Source organism: Mustela nivalis, assembly GCF_964662115.1.
Source record: "Mustela nivalis genome assembly, chromosome: 17".
In the NCBI taxonomy this organism is placed as follows: Eukaryota; Metazoa; Chordata; class Mammalia; order Carnivora; family Mustelidae; genus Mustela; species Mustela nivalis.
Genome location: NC_139036.1, coordinates 42616636 through 42642374, shown reverse-complemented (window position 1 = coordinate 42642374; position 25739 = coordinate 42616636). Strand labels below are relative to the sequence as shown.

General features: G+C 51.7%; 1 protein-coding gene across 3 annotated transcripts; it reads left to right on the top strand.

Moving 5' to 3' along the window:
• The first annotated feature begins 899 nt into the window (after positions 1-899).
• On the top strand, positions 900-25459 carry RAB5C (RAB5C, member RAS oncogene family). 3 transcript variants are annotated; one of them, XM_082706169.1, is made up of 6 exons: positions 900-1052; positions 20510-20764; positions 22311-22462; positions 22670-22792; positions 23945-24038; positions 24533-25459. In XM_082706169.1, exons 2-6 carry the CDS (start codon positions 20599-20601, stop codon positions 24646-24648), a joined length of 651 nt encoding a protein of 216 aa, XP_082562295.1. In that variant the 5' UTR covers positions 900-1052; positions 20510-20598; the 3' UTR covers positions 24649-25459. The 3 variants fall into 3 exon arrangements, with proteins under 3 accessions (XP_082562295.1, XP_082562296.1, XP_082562297.1); XM_082706170.1 differs by lacking the exon at positions 900-1052 and adding an exon at positions 3380-3529; XM_082706171.1 differs by lacking the exon at positions 900-1052 and adding an exon at positions 15415-15531.
• The last annotated feature ends 280 nt before the right edge of the window (positions 25460-25739 follow it).

The following is a 25739-nucleotide window of genomic DNA, read 5'->3' as shown; positions in this document are numbered from 1 at the left end:
AGCTTTGATTCCATACAGGTTTTGAGGAGTGTTCCTGGGAGTGGGACGCCAAAGCAGAGGAGATACCGGCCTGTGTTGGGGGATGGGGGTGGGCAGAGACAGAAGTGGTCCTAATGCATATTGAAGGAAGGAAAAAAATAGAAAAATAGAAATAGTCCTGATCCATATGGAGGTCAAGGTGGGGGAGGCAAACAGAAGTGGTTCTAGTCTGTGTGGATGGGGAGAGCCAAAGCAGAAGTGGTCCTGCTCTGTTTTTGGCATCAGAGAAAGAGCTGGTTCTGGTTGGAGGTTGGGAGTGGGGACAGGCAGAGTTAAAGGTGATCCTGGTGTGGCTTGGGGTCCAGCCAAAGGAGGAGGGTCCTGGTTTATGGCTAACAAGCGGCAGAAGGTCTCCCTTTGATCTCACCCAGGAAGTCTCCACAGAACCCTTCTTATAGCACTTGAATCACCTTCCCCACCACAGAATGTCCCCCACAGTCCGGTTTCCCCGAGCTGACTTGGTCGGACAGGGGCTTCTCCGGTTTAGCCAGCGCTCAGGACTGCGGCCTCATGTGCGTATTCATTCACACCATGTTTTTGCTTTCCCAACTCTGCACACACAGCCTTCTGCCCTCTTCCAGCGCTCCGCCATCCTCCTCCCCTCGGGGCTCCTGGAACCCAGGGTGACGCGGTTGGCAGGCCTGGCTTTAAAAAGTTCCCGGTCGGGCTCCGCCTAGCCGGCAGCCGGCTCCACCCAAAGTCTAAATCCCAGGCGGCCACCGGCTCCTCCCAGTTCTGTGAACTACAAGTCCCGCCATCCCTCGCGCGGGTTCTCCCGCCTCACCCATGCTCCCCACAGGCGTCGCCTGTGAGTCGGCCAAGAGCGCCTCCCATTGGTCTCTCCGCCCTGTCAGTCACCTGGGAGTATTGAGGGGCGGGTCTGAGGTGGAGATCCGGATCCGGAGCGGCTGAAAGGCGGAAGTGGAGGCCGGAGCCTGGGACACCGCCGGGGGGAGAGGAGCGGAGACAGTCTGAGCCCCGGCCCCAAGTAACGCTGCAGCCCCGGAGCCGCCGTGAGTGTGCCTGTCCCGAGACCCAGTGTCTCGCTTGCGTTGAAGCCTCTTCGGGGCAGTACTTCCTCCCGCCCAACCTCAGCTTAGGGGGATACTGACCCCTCCCCCGACCCGTAGCCCCCACTTAAGGGGCTCCCCAGGCGTCGGGCCAAAGTGGGGGCCCTTCTTTCCATTTTTTACCTGCCCTTTATGAGCCTTGGGAAACCGCCAGGGCTCTCCTCTGGACTGTCCAGTCCAGTTGTGGAGGGAGAGACCCCAGATTCTGTTTCCTCTGCTCCCAGAACTGAAGGAATCTTTGCTGGGTATGGAGGAGCCTGTCTTCCTTCTCTATAGAGGTGGCGAGGAGTGCTGTCTGTCGTCGTTTTCCTCTCCCCTCGACCCCGTCCCATAAAAACAGTTGTTCCCTCCAGCCCGAGAGAAATTTTATCTCGATTTCCTGGGGGGCCGAGGGGTCCTGGGTGAGAGCCTGCCACACTCACAGGCTCCCACAGCTCCTCACTTCCTCTCTTTCTTCGAGCCAGGGAGCCAGCCAGGATCTCGGCAGAATTTCAAGTCTGGGCCACTTTTTAGAAACGAGCTGTCTTCTTGTCTTGCCCCCTCCACCCCCAACCCTGTCCTCTAGTTATGTTGTTCTCTAGTTGTGTTCTCTGAGTGTATCTCTCTTCCTGCCTCTGAAAAATTTAGCTGAGGTTTGCTTAATCCTTAGCTACAGATCACAGATCAGGGTGGATCTGCCCATTCATTATCTTCTCTGACCCCTCCTCTCCCCCTCCCCCTTGCTCCAGGCTCAGCCCCGTCCTCCCAGAGCACGTGAGTTGTTTCCAAGCTGCTTCAGAGGGACTGCTTCTCCTGGGACTGCGTCTGCTGGTCTTTAGGGAGTAGGGGAAAGACAAAAAATGAGGAGTGTGGTATTGAAGGGTCCTGGCCTATCTCTTTCCCACTCTCAAAAACACACATGCACCTCCTTGATCAACAGGTCTATGCCACTTCTGTCTAGTCTCGGGGCCTCTTCAATCCCTTCTGGGCTTGGACAAATTGTAGATTACAGAGGAGTAAATTGAGACCACAGTGGCACCTCTGGGTTCTTAATGTGCTAATTTTTGTAGCCCAAGGAATTCCCATGCATGCCAGAAAGTACTGATTCCTCCACAACACCCCCTCCCCGCCGCCTGCCCCCGCCCCCCAGCCTTTCCAAGAGGCAGCCTGTACTGACATCTGATCCTTGTCTATTGCTTGGAACTTAGGTGTGTGAAATGGCTGTTGTCTTAGACCAGGCTTGCAGGTTTTGTTATGTGGAGAAAGTACAGGCCAGAGACTGTACCTTAATGAGAGTAGCCTGACTCTTTGAGGCCATGACTGATCCTTGCTATCCTTAGCCAAGGAAGAGAGAAAAGACCATGTAGTCTTGGGAATTTCTGTAGCTCTTCAGTGTTCTGGGCCATCTTTACTGCCCTTACAGTGCTAAACATTTTTTATCTTGGGACCTTTTTGACTAGTGCCTGACACCTACAGACATTTGAGCTAGACCTGGGATGCATTTATTTCATTGGGGGGGGGGCGGAATGGAGGGAGGACGAACAAGTGGGGAGGGGGTCAGAAAGAGAGAGGGAGAAGCAACCTCTCTGCTGAGCAGGGAGCCCGATGTGGGGCTCGATCCCAGGACTCTGAGATCACGACCTGAGCCGAAGGCAGACGCTTCACCGACTGAGCCACCCAGGTGCCCCCATTCATTTCATTTTTATCAGACAACAAGAAAGCCTTCATTTATTAGGGTCAGCTAATAATGGATCACAAGCTCTCTATCTGTGGTCGTCTTTGGAGGGTCGTTGGAGACTTCTGCAGTCAGCCTAGTTTCTCTCTAGTCTGGTCAGCCCGTGCCTCTGAGGGACAAGGCCAGAGAGGCTCCTGCTCACTGACCATTGGTGTTTGACCGAACTTACCTCCTTGGTTTCTGTGGTTTCTGGAACTCTTTTGGAGTCCCAGGATGAGGCTGCCAGCCTTCTGAGGGGACCTTCTTTGTCTGGACATGCTCTCCCAGCTAGGATTCTGAAATAGGTTTTTTTTGAAGGAGAAGCTCTCCCTTTTAGAGAGACGTGGAATGCATCAGTGCCCTGGGTAGTTAGGCAGCCACTTCTGGCATCCAGGGTTTGCAGAGTCCAAGCAGTGATCTGATGTTGCTTGGCAGAAAGAGGGAGGGCTCTGTGTGAGACAGAAGCCTCTCCTCTCTTGCCTCTTCAACTAGTTGGACTTTCCTGCATTCATACAATAGAGAGGAGGTGGTAACAACTGATTTTTTTTTTCAAAGATTTTATTTATTTATTTGACAGAGATCACGAGTAGGCAAAGAGACAGAGAGAAAGGGAAGCAGGCTCCCGGCCAAGCAGAGAGCCCGATGCGGGGCTCGATCCCAGGACCCTGGGATCATGACCCAAGCCGAAGGCAGAGGCTTTAACCCACTGAGCCACCCAGGCACCCCGGTAACAACTGATTTTTATTTTATTATTGTTATTTCTAAAATTTTTTATATTTTTACTTGAGAGAGCAAGCAGAGAGAGAGAGAGAGAGAGAGCATGAGCAGGGGGCAGGGATGGGGCAGAGGGAGAAGTGGATTCCCTGCTGAGTGGGGAGCCTGACACAGGGTGATCGCAGGACCCAGGGATCATGACCTGAGTTGAAGGCAGACACTCAACTGACTGAGCCACCCAGATGCCCCAACAACAGGTTTTTAGAAATCATTTCAAAGTTGCAGTTTTTTAGTCCATGTTTCTTATAGGAAACAAAGTTCTTTTCACACCTGTTCCTCGCAGAGTCCTGGGAGATAGTGGGATTTGTATCATTTTAGAGATGATGCTGAAGGAATTTAAGTAGCTCGCCTTAGGTCTTCCAGTTAGAAAGCTTGGGCTGTTAGAAAGCTGGGGCTTGGGATTTGAGAGTCGATGTGCCTCGTCTTCCCTGAGAGTGAGCCCTCCTTGGGTCTGTTTAAGGAATGAGCACACAGGGTGAGCAAGCAGGGGCCCTAGTGCAGACCCTTCACCATCCCTCGTCATTGTTGCCCCTCCTCTGCTTCCGTTTTCTTCCCCACCCCCCACTCCACTCTCCTATCCTCCTGGATCCCCATCTCCTCTGCCTCCGTGGACCATGGCAGTTATGAGTCCCAGGTCAGTACTCTCCAGGGCCTGACAGTTTGCTGACATCTGTACCGTTAATTTCTGGGAACCTGAAAGCCGTGATGGCTAGAAAATGAAAGTAAAAGTGAGTGGGCTCAGGGGTCTCTCCAGGCAGGGTTATGGGTGATGGGAGCCAATAGAGACTGCTTCTGCTTCACTCCCCTCCACCACCACCACCACGTTCTCCTTGGTGCTGCTGCTGCTGCTTGCAGCTGGGAAGATGGTGGCTCTCCACCAGGAGCTCCTTTTGCCAAAATTTACATGGAAACAGCAAGGTCATAAATTTAAATTTAGCTCCATGAAGCAAGTACTTCTTAGAGAGAACTTTCTTCCTCTGACCCTTGCCCGGTAAACAGTTGGTATGGTAGGGTGGAAAGCACGGGAGCTTGAGAGTCAGCCCCAGCTGAGTTGTCATCCGGACTCCCCCACTTAACCAGTCACAGGGCCTTGGACTTGCTACATGACTTTGTTGAGCCTCTGTTTCTTCCAGTAAAATGGGGATACAAAGTATTTTGCAGAATTAGAAACAGAGGGTAAAGGAGCTAGTTCAGACCCTGGCACAGGATAGATAGACACAAATAGCAATTTTGTGGATTGGTGAGGTTCTGAAGACGAATTATAATTCATCTCTAGGATTTTTTTTTTTTTAAGATTTTATTTATTTATTTGACAGAGAGACACAGCAAGAGAGAGGACACAAGCCAGGGGAATGGGACAGGGAGAAGCAGATTCCCTGTGGATCAGGGAGCCCAATGTGGGGCTCCATCCCAGAACACTGGGATCATGACCTAAGCTGAAGGCAGATGCTAACGACTGAGCCCCCCCAGGTGCCCGCATCCCTAGGATTCTGATTCAGCATCTGTACCAGGTGTTGCTGTGATGCCTAGTGCTTTGCTTGATGGTTTCGCATGTTGTCTCACCTTGTAGATAGCAATCAGAGTTGTTGTAGGTTGTCTTCCCATTTTACAGAAGAGAATGCTCAGCCTTGACACTGCTTTTCCCATTGGTCTTCTCAGACCCTGCTGGGGTCATGTGCTGTGGAGACTCAGAGCCGGAGACTGAGAGAGGGCTTTGCGTCTTCTAGGTCCTTCCATCCTCCTCTTAAACGTTTTTGCATTAAAAAAGTCCTGGATCTGTTACAGATAATGCAAAGTTTTCGTGAATCTAAGCTAAAACAAGAAACTCAAAGGCAATATTTTGGTTGTGGCAGGCTGCTTCGTGTTCAGTTCCTAGATTCCTGGCGTTTTTGCATTTCCTCTCCTCTGACTTTAGTTGGGGTAGTTTTGTTGGGGCTATTTAAGAAGCCCTGCTTCAGATAGGATTTATAAACTGGGATGGCACGAAGGTCAGGGGCTTTCAGGAGCCATGGCAGAGGAGAATTGGAGTATTTCTTAAGGAGCCCTCCTCATGAAGAACCCGATATTTTAAGAGACTAGTTTTCAGATTATATATCTTCGTCTCCTCTTTGTAGGAACAGTAATACAAGTAAAAGTGCAGCTTTTTCAGCTTTGCTTGCTGTGCCACGTGCTCTCCTTAGCCCTTCGCATGTCGTGACTCCTTAATCCCCAGGAGGGCCGCTCTGTGTTGAATCCCCTTGTTGAGGTGGGGAACCCGACAGCCAGCGGTCACAATCCAGTCTGTACTCAGATCCCCATACAGCACAGCCCTTCTGGCCCCATGTCTGGGCTCTGTGCTCTTCCCTTTGCCCAGAGGGCTCTTCTCCCCCTCCCCGGCCTGAGAGCTGCATCTCCAGACCTTGCTCTCCAAGTGCAGGTGGAACATCACTTCCTCTGTGAAGCCTTCCCTTCCCCCAGGGAGGCTGAGGGCTTCTCCCTGCACTTCCTCTCAGCACCCCTTGTCTACTGCATGAACCCTATAGGGGCAGAGATCATGTCCTGTTTTATCCATGCGTCCAGTCCTCACCTGGTCCCCATCACGGATGCCCCGTCCTGCGGTTGTTAAAGGAAGGGGCAGACATTCCTAGTTGCCCTTGAAGCACATGGCTGGTTCACATCCTTGAACACACACTTTCTGAGCTCACACAGCGTGGACCTGGTGAATCCGGGAGTCACTTGCATCCATCTGACCCCAAAGCCTGAGCTGTATCTTTGGCCTATCCTCAGGCAAGTTGCTCACAGATGGGAGACCAAACAGGTGGTTGGAGTCAAGGTTACAGTGCAGATGACACAGGGGTGGGGACAGGTCACAAACTAAATTGCCAGAGCAATCTGCCACTCTCAGTCTTTCCAGTGAAGGGTTTCTTTTCTTTTCTTTCTTTCTTTTTTTTTTTTTTTTAAATATTTTATTTATTTATTTGACAGAGATCACAAGTAGGCAGAGAGGCAGGCAGAGAGAGAGGGGAAGCAGGCTCCCCGATGAGCAGAGAGTCCGATGCGGGGCTCAATCCCAGGACCCTGGGATCATGACCTGAGCCAAGGCAGAGACTTTAACCCACTGCACCACCCAGGCGCCCCTCCAGTGAAGGGTTTCATCAGGAAAGGTGGCCATGGCTTTGGTCGTCCACAGTCCCGTGGGTCACCTTCTACAGTATGAGTATTTGATCGCTAGGCTGCTGCAGTTTCTCGTGCTGAGGCGGCACTGAGGCCAGGCCGGGACTTAGCCATGATCACTGGGAGTGACTTTAACTCTGGTCTAAGGGTGCTGCTTGGCACATCTGCTACGCTCATTCTCGAAGGAGGGAGGTCTTAAGAGAGTGGCATCAGCAGAGGTGTAGACTGGCAGTGGTGAGAGCAGCCTTGTCTATGGAACCTGCTGGCATGGACTTTAAACTCCCAGGCCCTGTGCCTGTGGAATGTGGTTCTTGGGACTGTTGGTGCAGCTCCTGCTGCCCCTCTTCCCGTATGCCCCTTGGGCAGCTCCCTGTAGAGTAAATTAACTTGTCTTAGGAATGTGAGTTTATGGTCACTGGAGTCCTTGGATTTCATTTTGTCACAGGATGAGCCAGTGCCTGCCTTTTTTTTTTTTTTTCTTCTTTTTTAAAAGATTTTATTTATTTCAGAGAGAGAGCACAAGCAGGGGGAGTGGCAGAGGGAAAAGCAGGCTCCCCACTGAGCAGGGAGCCCAATGTGGGGCTCGATCGATCCCAGGACTCTGGGATCATGACCTGAGCAGAAGACAGACACTTTACCAACTGAGCCACCCAGGTGCCCCTCTTTTTTTTTTTTTTTTTTAAATAAACGTTATTTCAGGATAGTTTTGGAACAAGTGCACACCGTAGTACAGTTTTCTCACCTGCCCAGTGTCCACCATTAACATCTTACGTTAACACAGTACATTGGTCACAATGAATGAACCAGCTTGGATACATAATTATTACTTAAAGGGGCACCTGGGTGACTCAGTCATTGGACGTCTGCCTTTGGCCTTGGTCGTGGTCTCAGGGTCCTGGGAATTGAGTCTTGTGTCAGGCTCCCTGGCTCAGTGGGAGGCCTGCTTCTCCCTCTCCCATTCCCCCTGCTTGTATTCCCTGTCTCACTGTCTCTCTCTGCCAAATAAATAAATAAAATCTTTAAGAAATTATTAATTAAAGGCCCGTACCTCATTCATATTTCCTTACCCTTTTCTGTTCCAAGATCCCCTCCTGATACTATACGGAATTTAGTCATCGTGCGGCCTTAAGGCTCCTCTTGGCGGAGGCAGTTTCTTAGATTTCCCTTGTTTTTGTGAGCTCGACCATTTGAGGAACACTGGTCAGGTATTTCTTAGTGCGTTTTTCAGTTGGGATTTGTCTAACGCTTTCCTCACGGTGACACGGAGGTTAAGAGTTTTGGGGAGGCAGACCACGCAGGTGAAGGGCCTCTGTCATCATGGTCAAGGGCACAGCCAACTACCGTGACTTGTCACTCTTGGTGTCACCCTCGGCCACCTGGCTGAGGTGATGTGGGTCAGGTTTCCCCACTGTGACATCATGGTCTCCATGCTGACCCCATGTCCTGTCCTCTTGGGAAGGAAGTCCCTCTGTGCTGTGCACACTGTAGTGACATCCCTCTCCCTGAGGGCCGTGGATCTGCACGAATTATGTGGAATTCTTGGCACGGGGGAGATCGGTCTGCCTTCCCTCATTTCTTCCTTTCTTCATTTATTTATAATGGTCTGAACTCTTGGGTACTTATTTTCGCCTTCAGTTTATAAAATCCAGTACTACTTTGTCATATTGCTCAGGTTGTTCCAGGTCTGCTTCCTGGGGAGCGCTGTCTGTGCCCTTGGGGCCACCCCCATTTCCTTTTTTGAGCACCTCTTCACTCCTTGGTGGTGTGACAGGATGCTCCAGGCTCCCCTTGTCTGCCTCCTGCCCCAGGCCTAGAATCGGCTGTCTCTCCAGGACCGCACTGCCTTCTTAGTAACCATTTCCGCCAAGTATGTCGATCCAGAGCTGTGTACATGGGTTCAAGTTGTGTCTCCTCTTGGTAGCTAGTCTCTGAAGACACTGGAAGTAGACAAGGTGGAGATGCCCCCCGGGGAGATGTGTGTGTGTGGGAATCATGGTGGTTGACCCCAGTAGCAGGGCCGCTGCTTCTTGACTCACGTTCATACGTCCCGTAGCCCTCCCTGATGCTTGGACTGATTCACAAAGGGTCAGGTGTGGTGTTTACTCTGGAGTTTACTGTCCCGTTGGGAAGATGAGCTACATCATCATCCCGGACTTCAGGTGCTAAGCTCTCCAGCCCAACCTTCTAGGGCTCTGGGTCTTACAAGAGAGCCCATGTGGCCTGGGCCAGCGTTCTTTTGCTGCCATTCAAAAACAGACCTCCCCTTCAGGAGGGTTTCTGGCTCTAGGCAGGCCCAGGGCTGTGGCTGTCACTTTGAGCTGTGATCCTGAATCATTGAATAGCTTAAATCCTTCTGTTGTACTGTCAGCCCTCTGAAGTGTAACTTGAGCCCTTCTGGAAACACTAACTTGGGATCTTAACAGGAGTTGGTTTACAAGCCTCTAATCTTTCTATTCATAGCTGCATGTGTGTCCCCTTCAGGTGGCTCTGTCAGAGCATCCTGGGGCGTGGGGGAGGGCGTGGGTGGCCTTCCTCACCCTGGCTGCTCTCCTAGTCATCACATTGCTCTCTGAGCTGCTCGGAGGCTGTGGTGATTAATGACGCCGATTTCCAAACCTCTAGCATTTCCAGCCTAGTTCTTTAAAAGGAACTCTGGTTTCTTTGTCAGCTGTCCTGGTCCTGTCCCCTCCCCCACTCCACAACTGAACTACTTCTTCCCTTTCCTGAAAGAGGCTTTGAAATGGAAGGAAGGGCATTGGGCTTTAAGATGCTTTCTCTTGTGGGGCTCTTTCTTTCTCTCTCTCTCTTTTTTTTCCCTAAGGGGTTATGGTTTTCTGGTAGAGGGTTCAACTTTGCTAGTTTTTCTGGATCATGGTGGTCCCTCCTCCATTCTTGTGGCTTTGGAAGCCAGTCTCCAGAGAATACGTGGTTATGGTTACTGACAGACACAGGACATCAAGGGTGAGCTGGTCCTTTTTCCAGGACACTGTTGAAAGTCATCGTCTCAGTCTGTTTGGGCTGCCATAGCAAAATGCCACAGACTGGATGGCTTATAAGCAAGGAAATTAATTTCTCACAGTTCTGGAGGCTGGGAGTCCAAGATAAGGGTGGCATCCAGCATGGTCAGGTTCTGGTGAAGGCTATCTTCCAGGCTGACTTCTCGCCTCACCTGGTGGGAGGGGAAAGGGAGCCCTCTGGAGCCTCTTTGAGAAGGGCACTAACCCCGATCATGAGTGTGCTACCCTCCAGCCTAATCACTTCCCCAAGGCCCCACCTCCAGATACCATCACCCTGGGATTAGGATTTCAACATACCAATTTGAGGGGTGGGTGGCAGGACACAAACATTCAGACCCTAGCAGTTGTCCTGTTCAGCGTTCTCTCCCAGGAAGGGGCACTGAAGTGTGGGGTCCAGGGAGAGAGCAAGAGAATGAATGTGTGACCCGTGGATAACATACTGATTGAGGATCCGCTTCCTTCGCAGGGACTTCCAGGGCCAGGGGCTTCCCCACCTCAGCACCGTGGACCAAGTGCTTGCTTGGATTTAGGCCCTCTGCTGGGAGTCTTTCCGGGAGCCTCTTCCCAGCAGCTCTGGGAGATGGGGGCCCTAGTCTCTCTGTTTACATGTAAGGAAGTGGGGGCCGTGACACAATACCAGGTCACCCTAGTACATAGTGGCTGCGGGAGTGGAACTGGAGTCGCTCTGACTCTGGCACTGGTGCCCTTAGCCGCTGTGCAGAAGGAACCTAGTAGGTCCTGTCCGGGGGGTAGTGAGGAGGCTCTGCAGCTGGGTTGTGGCTCTGTGGGGTTGGGGGGTAATGAGCCGACTGGCAGGTGGATGTGGATTTAAACCTTCAGCTGCCCCATCACTTGCCAGACCCAGCCAGGCCTATGTACCACATTTATGAGCACATGCTGCACATCAGGCATGACATTAGGTGCTGTTAAAGGAAACCCAGGGACACCTGGGAGGCTCTGTTGGTTAAGCTCAGGTCATGATCCCAAGGTTTTGGGATCGGGTCCCGTATTGGTCCCCTTGCTTAGTGCAGAACCTCCTTCTCCCTCTGCCTGCCGCTCCCCCTGCTTGTGCTTGCTTGCATTCTCTCTCTCTCTCTGACAAATAAAATCTTAAAAGAAAAAAAGGGGCTCCTGGGTGGCTTAGTGGGTTAAAGCTTCTGCCTTCGACTCAGGTCATGATCCCAGGGTCCAGGGATCAAGCCCCACGTCAGGCTCTCTGTTCAGCAGAGAGCTTGCTTCCCTCTCTCTCTCTGCCTGCCTTTCTGCCTACTTATGATATCTCTCTCTGTCAAATAAATAAATAAATCTTAAAAAAAATCTTAAAAATGAAGGAAACCCGTAGTGCAGCCTTTCAGAATTTTGTTGTGAGGTCCTTCTCATCCACAGCAGTGGCCTTAATTTCTCAACATTTTCACTCCTCATCCTCAGGTCCCCAAGTTCTCCGGCCTCGTGCCACCCTTAACAGCCTCGTGATAATTTGGGGCCATGGATTAGTGTGATTCATTTCACTGAAACTCGTTTAGACCCAATCATTGTCTGGTTTCTTCACCTGGCACTATTTCTGCATTTTGTTCAGCAAAGATTAAGAAAGAAAAAGTCAGCCTAAAACATTGTGCTTTGGTCTCTAGGCTCCTGAGAGCAGCCCCGGTCCCTCAGATTTCACAGTGGGAACTTTGACTTGTTTTTTTTTTTTTGTTTTGTTTTTGTTTTGTTTTTTTAAGATTTTATTTATTTATTTGACAGAGAGAGATCACAAGCAGGCATAGAGGCAGGCAGAGGTGTGGGGGAAGCAGGCTCCTTACTCAGCAGAGAGTCCAATGTGGGGCTCGATCCCAGGACCCTGAGACCATACCTGAGCTGAAGGCAGAGGCTTAACCCACTGAGCCACCCAGGTGCCCCTTTGACCTTGTTTTTTGTTCATTGGGTAGCCTCTGACCACAGCATATGTGATGTCTGAGCAAGAGGAATTTGGTTTGCTGGTGTCTGATACCGGATTCTCTTTTCCCCGTATGCCTCCCAAACACAGCCTCTGTCCCCTGCTCTCTGTTTAGGAGCTGAGGGCAATGAATTAAATTGGCTTTCTTTTGTTTTCAGATTTTCTGGAAAGTCAGGGAGGGTTTGTGAGGGGCATCAGTTGCACTTGTTGGTATGAGTAGCCGGATGAACAGGTGTTGCCGATGACCCTGACATTCAGCAGAGGTTCTTGGTGTCTTTCTGGGCCTCGGCAGCAGCCGAAGTGGCAGCTGTCCCAGCTGGTGCTCTTGGTCCCTGCTGAGACCCTCCCGCGCCAGAGGGGAAGACGGGCCCTGCATTGCTGAGATTCCAGTAGTCCTGTAGTAACTGCAGGAGCAGCACCAGCGCAGCGTGTTGTCTACAGGGACCCCATGCCTGTCCTCACTCGCTTTTACGCTACCCTGGCTCCTCCACCCCCCGGGGCCGCAGCCAGTGTGCCTTGCCTGGCTCTCTTCTTAGCATCTCACCTGGCACCGGCAGGTGAAGAGCTGGGTGGTGGGGTATGAACCACCCCTCAGCCTCAGGCCCATCCGCACCTCATAGCCAGGGGGTGTGGCTTTGTGCCGCAGAAGGTGCCAGACTTCACATGGAGCTCTTGCTTGAGGCTTCTTAGAGAGCTGCCCTGGTTGGGGCCAGGCAGTCTGCCACAGCCTTGCTGACTGGGCTGTGCTGAGTCAGGGACTGGGTCCTCTTAGGGAGAAGAGTCTCTTGGGACTGCCAGCCTTGAGTGCCCAGGGCCCCGGGTGCCTCTTAGAATCAGAATGCAGGACAAGCCTTGTCTGGTCGCAGCCTCACAGTCCCCTGTGTGTCTGGCCTTCCTCACTAACCTGCCACCCAAACACCTGACTCCTCTGTTGGCCAGCAGGACCCGGGAATGAGGATCTCAGAGCTGCCCATTGATTCCTCGGGCCCTTCTGTGGACAGTTACAGACAGTCCACACTGACCAAGTCGTGTCAGCAGATAAGTGTTGTAACCGCATCCCCTCTCCCCCCAACCCACCAGCAATCTTCCTGTGGGCATGGGAAGAAAGGGAGCAGGGACTGGAGGTTTCCATCCTCTGCCTGAAAGTTAGCACTTGCTGAGTCAGCTTCTGTCCACCTCTCGGGGACTGTCTGTCGTGGAGAGCTGAGGAAGTGTCGCAAAGCTCAGGGAAGGCTTTCTTGATGTTCTTGCTGGGGCAAGGCTCTGGGAAGCTGGGAGTCTGTCCCTCAAGAGTGGCTTCTGCCTCACTCAGCTTGGCATCTTTCTGCCCAGGAGAAAGGGGCTCTAGAGCCCCAGGTTCTGCCTGGATGGTAGAAAGGACCACTTGGTCATGCGCATCTAGGGTTTAAGCATCCTGGAGCCCCTGCACTCTGGCTCCTTCTGCAGGTATTAGAGCAGTTGGTGGCCTCAGCTGGAGCCCCTGTGGACCCCACCAGTGCCCTGTGGTGGGGAAGTCCAGGCACCCAGCCCCAGAGGGGCATTCTCACTGAAAGGGGAGTACGATGAAACTGACCAGTTGAGGGAATTGGGTGGGCAGCTGGGGGCAGATTCAAGGGAGGGGAGCCAGCTCACTCAGAGCCCCTATCTGGGCTGATTTACCTCGCTCCCTCCTGGAAAGGGAGTGCTCTTACTCTGACCATGGAAACGTGGCACCCCCTTCCCCTCCTGCTGCCAGCTGTCCTAATCCTGAAGCCCCTACTTACCCGTGGCAGGAGGGGCCCTGGCCCGACTCACCCCATCAGCATTCTCCCCAGATCTCAACGTGCGTGGGCTTTTAAGCTTCTGGCTTCCAGGGCCAAGATTCCTCTGTTGCATTCCAGGTGGGACACAGGTCCTCTGTGTTGCGGTCCCATAGTCCTGGTCACATAGAATGATGTTCCTCTCTTTGATTCCATCTCCCAGCCTGCACCCTTATACCCCTTGTTCTCAGCGCACACTCTCCGGACTGGTTGGAGAGTGCAGAGCCCCACTGGTGTAACCTTTCTCCTCATTGAAAAGACATAAATGTCACCTTCTCTTCTTATTATGAAGCTTGAAACAACTTTAAAATTCTTCAGTCCACAGTTAAGAACAGATACATTCTCGGTATGTGCATAGCAGTCCTATTTCTGTTGAACCGTGTTTGCTTGTGCCTTGTTAGGTGGGTTCCTTTGTTCTGTCTTGACCTTTTTTTTTTTTAATTTATTTAAGTAATTTCCGCACCCAGAGTGGGGCTCGAACTCATGACCCTGAGGTCAAGAATCACATGCTTCTTTGAGCCAGTTCGGTGCCTCTCTCTTGGCCCTCTTCTAATTCAGGCATCATCTTTTTGTTTATCTTTATTATTCTGAATTTTGTCGTACTATAGAAGAGGCAGAAGGTGTCTTATATACCTTCTGACTGGTTTCATGTCATTTATAAGCTTTAATTTCTCACCATTGTAGGCAAAATCCTATGCCAGAAACACTCCTTACCTTTTTATTGACCTGGAACTCACACGTTGTAAGATTAACACCTCTCAGTTGGGCAGCTTGATGGGTTTTTACGTTTATGGACATATGTGTGTCTGCCTCCCAAATCAAAATAATAGAATTTTCCCATTGAGCAATATTTTTTTTTCCGGTTGATACAAACTCCGTTTTCTGTTGTTAGAGGCCATATCCTGTGGAAGCCCACACCGAGGGTGGCCGCCCTTCTTATTTGCAGTGGCTGTAATAACGTTGTCAATATTCTTGGGTTTTCTAGCAGTGTCACGAGTCCTGGGCTTGGACTCTGCCACCACCTGGCTGTGACCCTGGGCAGGCCACCTCAGCTCATCTTCATCTCCTCCGTAATTGGAAAGAGGAGGATTAGGTCTTCAAGGACTTTGTGCTTTGACAACCAGTGTGAGTCAAAACTAGTTAGGCCCGAGTAGTATAATAAACCTGTCATTTGTCAGAGCCTCACCTTTAGCCTCATACTGCACGGTACACACTGTATATTGTTGCACTTAACCTCCACAGCAGCCCCATGTGATCAGTATTAAACAATGCTGTGTTCTAGATAAGAGACTGAAGCTCACAGCAGACGCTTGTCTGACTTGGCCAAGGTCACTCGGCTAATAAACGGCGGAGCCAGGCTTTAACTAAGTTCAGTTTCCTAAGTCCCAAGCTGCCACTTGCCCCGGGGGAAGGCTGACGAGTGTCTCATGTGGCTCATAGCTTGTGTTGCTTCAGACCTTTCTTCCTTCTGGCTCTGCTGCCAGCCAGAGGCCGGGGGAGTCCTGCTGTGAGTCTGCCTTCTGGTCCTGTGTGCTGGTCGTGGTGATTTTCTCCTTAGGGGAAGAGCTGTGTTCTTGAGCCTATGGGTGAATCATATCCTCCCCGGCTGATTTGGGCTTTTCAAGGTCTTCCACCTCCACCTTTGAACCCAATTACCTTTCCTCCTGTGCCTCACCTTTGGATCTCCTTAAGGGAACAAATTGCTTCTGCTCTCGCCTTTTCTTGCCCAGCTCTTGTGGTGTTAAATATTCAGGAATGCTTTCATCTAGAGTAGAGTAGAGCTGAAGAGTCCTTGGCCAGAACCACCTCTAGGGGGCCCTGGGCGGGGCGGGTCACTTGGTTCACAGTCCTTCCCCCTCCCCTCCAAGGGCTAACCTTGAGTGAGCCCTTCTCAGCCTCTGGTCAACAGAGTCTGATTGGTTTCCCTCATCAGCTCACTATCCAGGCTGTGCCAGGACTGTCAGCTAGAGGAAGTCTCTGAAGCAAACAGGAAGCACGAGAGACACCCATCAGCTGGAATTGCTCACTCTATTACCAGGAAGGACAAAAAGTATGAACTGGGTGACTTTATGCTTAGAGAAGAGACGTTTCTGGTGAAGGCTAGAGCAAAGGGCAATAGTCCTGCAGCATCTGGTGTTGTGAAGGCCTCAGTAGTTGGCTCCCACCCCCAAGCTGATCCCGCTCTGTTGTCCATGGCGCTGATCTGGGGGTGTCTTACTGTTTTCTTGCATTCCTCCCTCCTTTCTCTATCAGCTCTAGCTCGTGTGCTTGAGTTGGCTGCCTAGAATCCTTGGGGGAACTTATTTTATAAAAACATTCTCTGGACTCCACTTCTAGAGATTTTAATTCAGGGGGCTAGGGTTATTTTTCTAAATGCCCTGTGTGGTTCTAATAACAGAAAGTTTGGTATCCACTTACCCATAGTGTCCAGAGTAGAGAGAAGCCAGGGTAAGGCAGAGCAGTGTTCTGCTCTCTCTCTGGCACCCGGCCCCAGAACCGGCTGGGTGTATGTTCAGGAGCGTAGGTCCTTCTGCCCTTTCATGTGCATTTCTGGGGAAAGTGTAGTGCACCCCGCAGCCCTTGCAGTCGCTCCCATTTCCTGTGAAGATGATGAGGTTGGGGATAGTGCTTCCTCTCCATGACCTCTGAACAAACCAAGGCTGAGATTTGGAGGGTGAGGGGAGCAGCTCATGTCAAGGAGAGTCTTTTGTCATGGTCTGAAGCTCTACCCATTTGAGCAGCTTCGTGAACATATCCAGGAGGAAATCCATCCTACTTACGTGTTTTTCCTGGTGTTGGAGAAACTGGCTTAAAAAATGAAATCTTTGGCCCATTCTATATCTTGTAAGAAACTGACTACAACTTGGGCTCTTTTTTTTTTCTTTTATCATTTAATTTTTTAAAAAGATTTTTATTTATATGCCAAAAAGAGCGTGAGCAGGGGGGGCAGCAGGCAGAGAGAGAAGCATGTTTCCCCTCAGAGCAAGGAGCCCCATTCGGGACTCGATCCCAGGACTCTGGGATCATGACCTGAGCCAAAGGCAGACGCTTAACTGACTGAGCTACCCATGTTCCTGGTTTTGTCTGAAAGAAGACTTTTTTTTTTTCAACAGTAGTTTTGGTTATAATTCCATCACCTGAGCACCCGTGGATAATTCTTGCCATTGGTTCAGAAGATTCCCAGCAGCAGGCAAGCTCAGTGCATGAACTTACCTCTTTGCCACCTGCTAGGGCGCATCCTCAGCTTCCCAGGCTTGGGAGTGGAGGGCAGAAAGCTTCCTGGGGTTCTGGGTGTGGCCTTCACCTGTCTGAATCACTCCCTGGTCTTCATGTGCCCTTTGGGGCAAAATCAGCTTCCTCCATGGCTTTGTTGTCTGGGAAGTTTGAATACCTTTGGTCATGTGACCACCAAGTGAGGCCAGGAAAACCACGTGGCCACGCAGGCCATAAAAAGTACAATATGTGCCTGCTCAGGTGTCTCTGGAGGGCAGGACCAGCATCCAGGCAGAACATGTCACCAGCCTGTGTGTGCCAGGCAGAGCACCTACAGCACTTTATTATTTTTTTAAAATATTTTGTTTATTTATTTGACAGAGATCACAAGTAGGCAGAGAGGCAGGCAGAGAGAGAGAGAGGGGAGGAAGCAGGCTCCTTGCCAAGCAGAGAGCCCGATACAGGACTCGATCCCAGGACCCTGAGATCATGACCCGAGCTGAAGGCAGAGGTTTAACCCACTGAGCCACCCAGGTGCCTGACCTACAGCACTTTAAAAAAACAAAACAAAACAAAACAAAACAGGGTCACTTGGGTGGCTCAGTGGGTTAAGTGTCTGACTCTTGATTCTGCCTCAGATCATAATCTTAGGGTTGTGAGATCAAGCCCTGTATTGGGCTCCCCACTCAGGGGGGAGTCTGCTTTTTTCCTTCTCCCTTCTCCCACTTCCTGCTTGGTCTTTCTAACTCTTTCTCTCTCTCTCTCTGTCTCTAAAATAAATAAAACATCTTTAAAAAGATAAAAAATTTAAAAAATAAATAGAAACTAAGCCCTCCTCCAGACCTTTATCAAAACCTCCAGGGGCTGGCTGCACAGGTGATTTTGACATGCAGACAAGGTCAGGGACCGCTGGATAAGAGTTATTTGTCCCTCCTCCTGGCTTGTTAACAATACCAGGTTCTGTCTGGGAAGGATCTGGAAACCCACTGATTGGATAGGGACAAGACTTAGATGTTATCTCTGTGTTTCTTGACTTGTGGGTGCTGGTTACTCCCCACCCCAGTAGCCCTCAGCCCCAGCTGCTCTGGTTTTGTTGCAATTGGGGACTTCATCTTCTGTCTCCATTCCCTCATACCTCCTGTAGTGCCCCAGCCACACTCTGACGCCCAGCCAAGATGATGTGTCACGTGGATTTGTGGTAATAACCAACTTGTAATTCCATTGTGGTTTCCCTCTGCTGCTGTCGCCCTGCCTGGCCCTGGGCAGCCCCTCCCACTGGTGGAAGTAGTCAGGGCCTGCAAGATCCCTGTGACTGTTGGCGGGAGCCCCACCTTGCAGGCCAGCAAAGCCACTGCCACGAAAAGGGGGGGCTCATTCACCAGCAACCAGACACCAAACACAGGGTGGGCGTTGTCTCCAGCATTCTTCCCACGGGCAGGGAGATGGGCTGGGAGATAAGGGAGCTAAGGGAGCGTGCAGGCAGCCTGTGTCTAGCTCTGTCACCTGTGTGCCGGGTGGCCGTGAGCTGTGCATATGTAACATCTGAGCGTCAAGCTGTTTACCTGAAGGAAAAAAAAAGGGGGATTGTTTTAAAGCTTAAGGGAGGTGATGGTTGTGCAATCACTCAGTAAATGCTAGCTATCTCTCCAACTGATTTCCTTGGTGAGCACTCTGAATTCCCAGTGTGTAAGTAGGCCTTGTGAAGAAGGCTTGCAAAGAAGCCAGAAGCACTTGGGCCGTGTGGGTGGCGCAGGCAGTTAAAGGGGTTGGGTCTTGATACCAGCTCAGGTCATGATCTCAGAGTCCTGGGATGGAACCTGGCATTGGGCTCTGTGCTCAGCAAGGAGTCTGCTGAAGGATTCTCTCTCTCTCCCTCTGCCTCTCCCACCATGCATGTGGGCACATGCTCCTTCACTCAACGCACTTTCTCTAATAAATAAATAAAACTTAAAAAAAAAAAAGGAAGCCAAAAAAGCTAAAAGCATAGACCCTGCCTCAAAGGGCCATAGAGTCTTGCAGACATCAATGACTGGGTGAAAAGAGAACCCCGTAAACTGTAAAATATGGTGGAACTAGCATTTCTTGTCTTTCATCGAGATCCCCCCCCCAGCAATAGTGCCTTCCTTTATTCTTGGGGAAGAGGTGGCTCCCATTTCAAACCTCTTTTCCTTTGGCGCAGTCCAGAAAGGAAACTGTTGTTCCTGGCTAGTGAATCATTCTTCCTGAAGCTCACTTTTTAAATGAGTTGCCGGGAGGACAGGGATGTGAAAAAAGGATTTCAGACTGAACAAAGCAAGCCCTTTGCTGTCAGCTTCTTGCGTGAGCATAGCCCATCGCTTCCCACATATATGTCCTGTTCTTCATTCACGCCCCCGTCCTCTGACTGTGGGGGATGCACTCCCCTTGCTCAGGGGACAGGTGAGGGCTGGACTTGGGATCTGCTTCTAAACACTCTACCTGCATTGACTCCATCATTCCAAGGGTAGTTGAATCAAAACTTTCTCTTTCAGGGAGCCTGGGTCGCTCAGTGGGTTAAAGCCTCTGCCTTTGGCTCAGGTCATGATCTCAGGGTCCTGGGATCGAACCCCGCATTGGGCTCTCTGCTCAGCAGGGAGCATGCTTCCCCCCTCCCCCCGCCACCCACCTGCCTCTCTGCCTACTTGTGATCTCTGTCAAATAAATAAATAAATAAAATCTTAAAAAAAAAAATTTCTCTTTCCAGCTTAGGTTCAGATGCTGTACAGATGCTCAGGACCAAATACCTCTCTCAGCACTCGTCTGTAAAACATCATGTATATGTTCTGTTATTTTTTAGTGTAAATCTTCTGGAGGCTTCTGAAGATAGGCTCATCCTTCTTTGCGCCTCCAAAGCTATCGCTAACAGTGACTAAGCTGTCACCAGCTGCTGGGGGTGCAGGTCTCGGTGTCCCTTGTCTTTGCCCTCCCGTACCTCCCCAGTTCTTTCTCTGCGTCACCCTCCGCCTCTGCCAGTAGAGAATGGAACTGAGGTCTCTGTTCATAAGGGAAATTTGGCAGCTGTTCCGACCGCCAGCAGAGCTCTCTGGCTTTGGTGTGTGTTTTGTGTTTTAATGTGTATGAGACTTCTGGCCCATCACAAATGAGACACCTGAGGGAACAGGTTCAGGATGGAGGAGCGAATGAGGCTTTGACCCCAGTGCACAGTCCAGCCTCAGACTGAGAAAGTTGGGCGGTCCTTCTCGAGATAGCAGGACAAAATGGCTATTTTGGCAACAACTTGCATTGGCCAGGCCCTCCCTAGTCCCCGAGTGCCCACAAGCACTTGAGCTTGAGCTTGCTACTGGGACTCCCCGTGCCCTGGGCAGTCTCACCACTCACTCTGGCTGTGCACAGTGGTGGGCCGAGAGCTTAGCTAATGGACTGCAAGTTCATTATTTGTTCACCTACATCCTGGCGTGTTCCCAGATGATTTTTTGATACCCCAAGGCGCCTGTTAACTGCCACCAGGCTGCCATATGCTCGTTCTCCTGTGTGTGTTTAATTTGTATGCACATGCACATAGTTGGGATCGGGAAGCCAGTATGTTTGCTCAGAACCATGAGCCTTAAAGTTGGGAGACCACTTTCACTGCTCAGATGATTGTAGAGCAAATGGACATGTCGTACATCCTAGCTAGGGCTCTTCTGCTAACTTCTGGGGCCTGGGGGGCCAGGAGTTGGCAGGAGGGGAGGTAGTTAGGTCCCTGGTCGGGGGGCAGAGGGAGAGACATGTGATCGAAGAAGGCCTCGCTGAGCAGCCGTCTCTGGACTGACCGGTACTGCTGATCTCTCTTGCAGTTGGAGGTCCCCCTCCTCCCTGAGTGCCTCTTCGCACAGCGCCGGCCCCCGCCCCCACGCTCACTGGTACCACTACAGCAGGACGGGCCATGGCGGGTCGGGGAGGTGCAGCGCGACCCAACGGACCAGCTGCTGGGAACAAGATCTGTCAGTTTAAGCTGGTCCTGCTGGGGGAGTCCGCGGTGGGCAAATCTAGCCTCGTCCTCCGCTTTGTCAAGGGACAGTTTCACGAGTACCAGGAGAGCACAATTGGAGGTGAGTGGGCACAGGGGAGTGGGGTGGCCTTGGGAATGCCGGAGAAATAACTTGGCCTTGAGGAGAAAGGAGCCGCTTGCCCAGAGAGACTTAACGTGCGGGGGCGGCAGCACCTCTTCCTCACCTGGGCCGTCAGATTGAATCCAGCAGCCGGTCTCCCCCGCAGTGTCCCAGTAGTTCTCCTTCAGAACTTGGCTCATGGTCACAAACTGGCTGCTTCTCCTAATGACGCCACTGGAATATTGTGTGGCCTTGGCTAAGACCTTCCCACTGCCCTGGCCTTTGGGAGGGAAGAGGCTGGGACTGCATCTCTGAGGGTCCTTCCTGCTGTGCCAGGCAGTGCATCTGTCCTGGCCTCTCCTACTTTCCAGAATGGGGAAATGGCCTGGTGAGTGGGCCAGTGTTCCTGAAGCTGACCTTTACCCTCGAGCACAGAGGCCATCCTTGATTTCCCAGTAGTCAGCATTTTAGCACGGAATGGTCTGGACTCGGTCCCCCGCCTTAGTGGCCAGGACAAACCTTGAGGGGCCAGGGCCGACCTTGGGCTTGAGTCATCCTTTCTCTACCCTCTTGGTAGGAGGTTTCCAGGCAGCTGGAAGCTAAACGGGCCGTGTCAGCAGTCTTCTGCTGCCTCCTCAGCACTCAAGTCAGGAGCTGGAGAGAGGGAAGTGAGGCAGTCCCCAGGCCCCTCCTTGAGCAGTGTGTGTGCGGGGGTAGCAGACAAGGCAAGCAGGCTTCCCCACAGGGCTCTCTGGAAGCCTCTGCTGGGTCCCAGGGCGTAGGGGGCTCCCACCTGCCTTGCCCAGCTCTGGGACTCCTCTGAAGCATATGCACAAGCGCTATGTGGTCCCTCCTTGTCTCCTCAGGCCCAAGATAGGGTCATTGTGTTCCCTGAAGGTTGAGCCACAGTATGGCTGTGGCCAGTCAGGAGTGGGTCAAGGTCAAAGCGGGGGGTGGTAGCTAGCCGGCATGGCTGGAGGTGGCAGGGGCAGCTGGGAAGCCAGCCACCCGGCCTCCGCCTGGCAGCAGAACAGCGTGTACTCTCAGGCGTCCCCAATGTAGCTGAGTGTGTGACAGTGTCCTCAGGAAACCGAAGGCCAGTAACACCCCTGGGCTGGAGCAAACTCAGGGACTGTGGAGGTTTCCAGCTGGACTGTTCTCTGTGAGGGGAGGGAGGAGGGGGGGGGAGTGGGTGGGCCCACCCCACCCTTCTGTGCTTGGAGAAGTTTTGCCTCTCCTTCCCCTTGCAGCATTCCTCTTCAGAGGGTGCTCCCAAAATGGCTCTAGGGCGGGCAGATTTCCCCGCTGCCCTTGCCTGGGTGGGTCTGTAAAGCCTGTGCAGCCCCCTGCCGCCTCAACACGTGGCAGAAAAACACAGACTCCACGTACCCTCCTCGGGGCTGCCTTGGCTGTGGGGCTGAGGGCTTCTCTGGGCCAGTCGAAGCAGGGGGCCTCTGAGTGCCAGAGCCCAGGTATGGTACTAGAGACACCTGGGGGCGGCTTCTGGATTCCTTCCTGCCTTGTAACACCGCTTTCCCTCTTACAGCGGCCTTCCTCACACAGACGGTCTGTTTGGACGACACAACAGTCAAATTTGAGATCTGGGACACAGCTGGACAGGAGCGGTATCACAGCCTGGCCCCCATGTACTATCGGGGGGCCCAGGCTGCCATCGTGGTCTATGACATCACCAACACAGTAAAGATTTCCCCTTTCTTCTTGACACTTTGTTCCTGGATGGGGGTGTGGGCAGATTTCCTTTGTCATTTAGGGGGAGTGTCTCACCAGAATCTCCAGGGCGATGACATCTTAAATGACTTGGCTCTGCCAGCTCGAGCTTCTCTAGTGAATGGCCCTGGGCAGAATGCCTCCTCTGTCTCTGACATTCTGGCCTTGTCTTCCCAGGACACGTTTGCACGGGCCAAGAACTGGGTGAAGGAGCTACAGAGGCAGGCCAGCCCCAACATCGTCATCGCGCTCGCGGGGAACAAGGCGGACCTGGCCAGCAAGAGAGCCGTGGAATTCCAGGTGGGGGGACGGATGGGACTTGGGGCCGGGTCAGCCGGCTCCACTTGCAGCTCAGCCTGGGCTGCTCCGGGCCTTTGCCACGGGCCAGGCCGGGAAGTGGCAAGTGAGCTTGTCTCTGCTGTCCTCTCCGGACTTGAGCGCGGGCCTAAAGCAGTTGTTTGCCTCTCCTTGTTCTTTTTTGTTGGTTGGTGACGTGTATGCATAAGAATCGCTGAAGCTGCTGCTTATTTTTTATGTAAACTGACTTTTTAATGAAATGTACTGAAAAAGAATTACTTTTTTTCCATTTATCACATGCACAAGTAAAATTTACACAGTAAAAGAAGGTATATAGGACGAAATGCAAATCCTTAATTCAGAAACTCAGCTTCCCTTCCCCCAAATGCATCAGTTTCTCATTTTTAGAAACGTACACATGTGTATGAATCTCCTCCTCCCCTTTTTTAAAAAAAGATTTTATTTATTTATTTGAGATGACGGGGGGGCGGGGGAGAGCACAAGCTGGTTGGGGCAGGAGCACACTGCCCACTGAGCAGGGAGTGCAATGCAGGGCTCAGTCCCAGGGCCCTGGGATCATGACTTGAGGTGAAGGCTTGAAGTCAAGCCTTGACTTGAAGTCTTGATCTTGAAGTCAAGATGCTTAACTTGACTGAGCCACCCAGGCGCCCCTGAGTCCTGTTCTTAACATTGATCGGAGTGTGCTCTGTGTACTGTACATTTTTACCAGGCCCTAACTGATGGGTCGTTTGTAATATCGAAAGATAGAAACAGCACTGCGGTCAATATCCACAGACTTTTGTGCTTTTTCCATTTGTGCAAGTGCATTTGTAGGATAATGTTCTAGAAGTATTTCCTGGCTTAGTGATTTTGAAGAGTAAGAAGGCACAGTGGACCTAGGGAAACCTGAGTGAAACGTCTGCTAATGTCTTTAAGCTGAGAGGAGCTGTATGTGAAGCGAGGCCCTTGGGGTTGTGGTGCAGGTGTCTGTAGCGGGAGGCACCAGGCAGGAGAGCCCTCGGCCTGAAAACCCCTGCATTGTGTCTGCTGTGTATAAGGCGACTGTGATGAGGGAAGATTTTTATCCTGGGCCCTGGCCCCTGCCAACTGTCATCATTTCCCTCCTACTCACTTTCTCACCTCCATCCAAATCAGGAAGCACAAGCCTATGCAGACGACAACAGTTTGCTGTTCATGGAGACATCAGCAAAGACTGCAATGAACGTGAATGAAATTTTCATGGCAATAGGTGAGTTGCTCGCCTCCCCTCCGCTGACCCGGGTCCTATCACTTGCCTGCTGTCTGTAGTATGTAGTAAGTAGGTCTTTAGGGTCCCCGTATTTAATTCCCAGATGTAGATAGTTCACCCCAGAAGTTTCTAAAGCCTTCCAAAGTCTCAACATTTTACCTTCTTACCCTTAGCTTATCACCCACCTAAAACCCTGCACGATCCTCCCCCTAACCTACTTCTTAGGATTTTTAGGCTTATCTGGTTCCGTAGTGAGTCATCCTGCCCAGGTTCAAATCCTTATTTTATTACTTAACTCCATGGTCCTAGGCAGGTTGTTTAACCTCTTTTTGCCTCAGTTTCCCAAAACACTCAGAATGCACGTGGCACATAGAAGCAAAGCCCTCAGTGGGCTACCACACACCAGGTGGTACAAAGGCCATCTTCCACTCAAGTGGACTTGGAAGGCTATTGGGTACCCCCCAAACACATTTTCCCCCTCCTCTTCCAAACAGCTAAGAAGCTTCCCAAGAATGAGCCCCAGAATGCAGCGGGTGCTCCGAGCCGGAACCGAGGTGTGGACCTGCAGGAGAACAACCCAGCCAGCCGGAGCCAGTGTTGCAGCAACTGAGCCCCCCTTGCCTGCCCACTGCCCCCACCTCCTCCGCCTGACCGACCCGACTGGAATCCACTCTAACCAATCGCACTTAACGACTCGGGCTACCACTGGGGGGGTTGGGGGCAGGGGGAGGGGTCTGCCATGATTTCTCCATAGAATTTTGATCATAGGCCGGAGTGAGTTATTCCACCTGCACCTTTCTGTACAAATACTAATTCAATTTTAAGTCTTAAGTCACTTTTTTAATATATATGATCTGCTCTTCCCACTTCCAGCCCTTTCTACTGCTCTCCCACTCTTCCTTTGCTGGTAGTAGCCACGTGCCCCTGTTTCCCACCTCCCTTGTATGTGTGGAGGCGGGGGTTTGGAGCAGGTACCCTTCTTTCCATCTTGCTGGTGAGCAGACTCAGCAAGAGCATCCATGTCCTTACCATGTTTGGAATGGGCTTGGTTCTGGGTGGTGGGGCAGGCCCTAGAGGCGGGGGAAGGGAGAGGCAGCTCTTCTCTCAGATGGCGGTCACCAGGGCACCGCCCCCACTCACCCCCGGACTCACAGCTGGGAAAGAAACCACAGCATTATCACAGCATTATTGTGACAGCCACCAACTCCTTGTCCACAACCTGCCCCTTCTCCCCGTGTCACCCTGACCTCTGGCTCTGAGCCCTGTTCTGACCAAATCACGATGATGAGTATTTGGGGGTGGGTGGGTAAGGGGGGGAAGTGGGAGGGGATGGAACCAACTTTTTCTGTATTTTGTATTGTATGTTTTCTTCAACATGTAACCAATCAGTATCTTGTCAATATAGTCAGCCGATCAATCGACCTCCCACTTGTCTTCCTTGTCTTTCTCTGGCAGAGTTTATCAGACCATATCCACTCTAGCTTACTTGAAGTTAATTTAAAATGAACCACTGAATCCTGTGGAACAGAGGCTTCCCCCACACCCCCCCTAATGAGGGGATGCTGGTGGTCATGGTAACCAAGAGAATGAGGCCCTTACTGGTACCAGCTCTAGGGGGGTGGGGGTGGAGTAAGAGTGACCTGGGGCTGAATCTCACCAAGTTTGAAACTGAGGGGCCTGCATTTGCCTTTCCCTCTAGAT

Coding starts and splice junctions, on each gene's coding strand:
- RAB5C (XM_082706169.1), top strand. CDS start 20,599: ATGGCGGGTCGGGGAGGTGCAGCGCGACCCAACGGACCAGCTGCTGGG. Junction 20,765..22,310: donor CCAGGAGAGCACAATTGGAG/GTGAGTGGGCAC, acceptor TCCCTCTTACAG/CGGCCTTCCTCACACAGACG. Junction 22,463..22,669: donor TCTATGACATCACCAACACA/GTAAAGATTTCC, acceptor TTGTCTTCCCAG/GACACGTTTGCACGGGCCAA.